Source organism: Helobdella robusta (genome assembly GCF_000326865.2).
Source record: "Helobdella robusta unplaced genomic scaffold HELROscaffold_1884, whole genome shotgun sequence".
Lineage (NCBI taxonomy): Eukaryota > Metazoa > Annelida > Clitellata > Rhynchobdellida > Glossiphoniidae > Helobdella > Helobdella robusta.
The window spans coordinates 1-804 of record NW_008704030.1 but is presented as its reverse complement, the minus strand read 5'-3'; the positions used below and the strand labels follow the sequence as shown (position 1 = coordinate 804).

At 30.2% G+C, this 804-nt stretch overlaps 1 protein-coding gene across 1 annotated transcript in view; it reads left to right on the top strand.

Annotated features, from left to right (window-relative positions):
* Positions 1 to 164, top strand: part of HELRODRAFT_184670 (hypothetical protein) — a gene marked incomplete at both ends in the record, with an annotated part of 2,326 nt that extends 2,162 nt beyond the window's left edge. Inside the window, one exon of the mRNA XM_009016602.1 lies at positions 54 to 164. Within this exon, the coding sequence (XP_009014850.1) occupies positions 54 to 164 (111 nt within the window). The remainder of the gene's footprint in view (positions 1 to 53) is intronic.
* Between the last annotated feature and the right edge of the window lie 640 nt (positions 165 to 804).

Below are 804 nucleotides of genomic sequence, written 5' to 3'. Positions count from 1 at the left end.
TCTAAACAATGGTTCACTCGTCAGCAACTGTAAATACATATCAAACTATTAAGAACAATGTCATATTCGATAACTATATTTCAAACTCATCAAAACAAAACTACAACTTCTTTTCCGAAACAATGGCACATTCTTCAGCAACTATCTTTCAAACACTTCACTAACCTTATGAAACTCCATAAGACTCTATTAAAGCTTAAATTTAAAACTTATCAAACGCAACTTAGTACCGCAACCGACTGTTTCTATATTAAATTTAACTATTATAACAAATTGAATTAATATTAAATTAAAAACTAAATTTAAACTAAACTTCAAACAAAATCATAAACGACTAAAACTAGAGCTTTTTCAGTCTGTATTTATAGGCTTCTTTCCATACATTCTCATCAGCGTATATGGCAAGTCATTAATTAAATAATGAAAAACTATGAATACATACTTTTAGACCTCTTTTTAACGCTGATTGGTTTGAAACGAAAAATCACGCCATAATGCTGTTAAGTTTGTAGTAAGTATACATTTTTTGACAATCCTTCTTTAAAACGTGTTTACTAATTGTAGTTCGCTAAAAAAATCACGCCACGCTCTACAGTTCGACGCTTCAAATTTGTCAAATTCTTCAAATTCCTTAAATGCACACAGATGCTGAAAAGGCTAGACCCACTAAATTACAATTCTGAACGGCAACAACAATTTGTGATCAGAGTAATGAAATCAAGCCACTATTCAGCAATTATTTTCATTGCATCGATATTTCAATTTTTCTCAGAGACAATAGCAAACGATCTTTCTAAACAATGA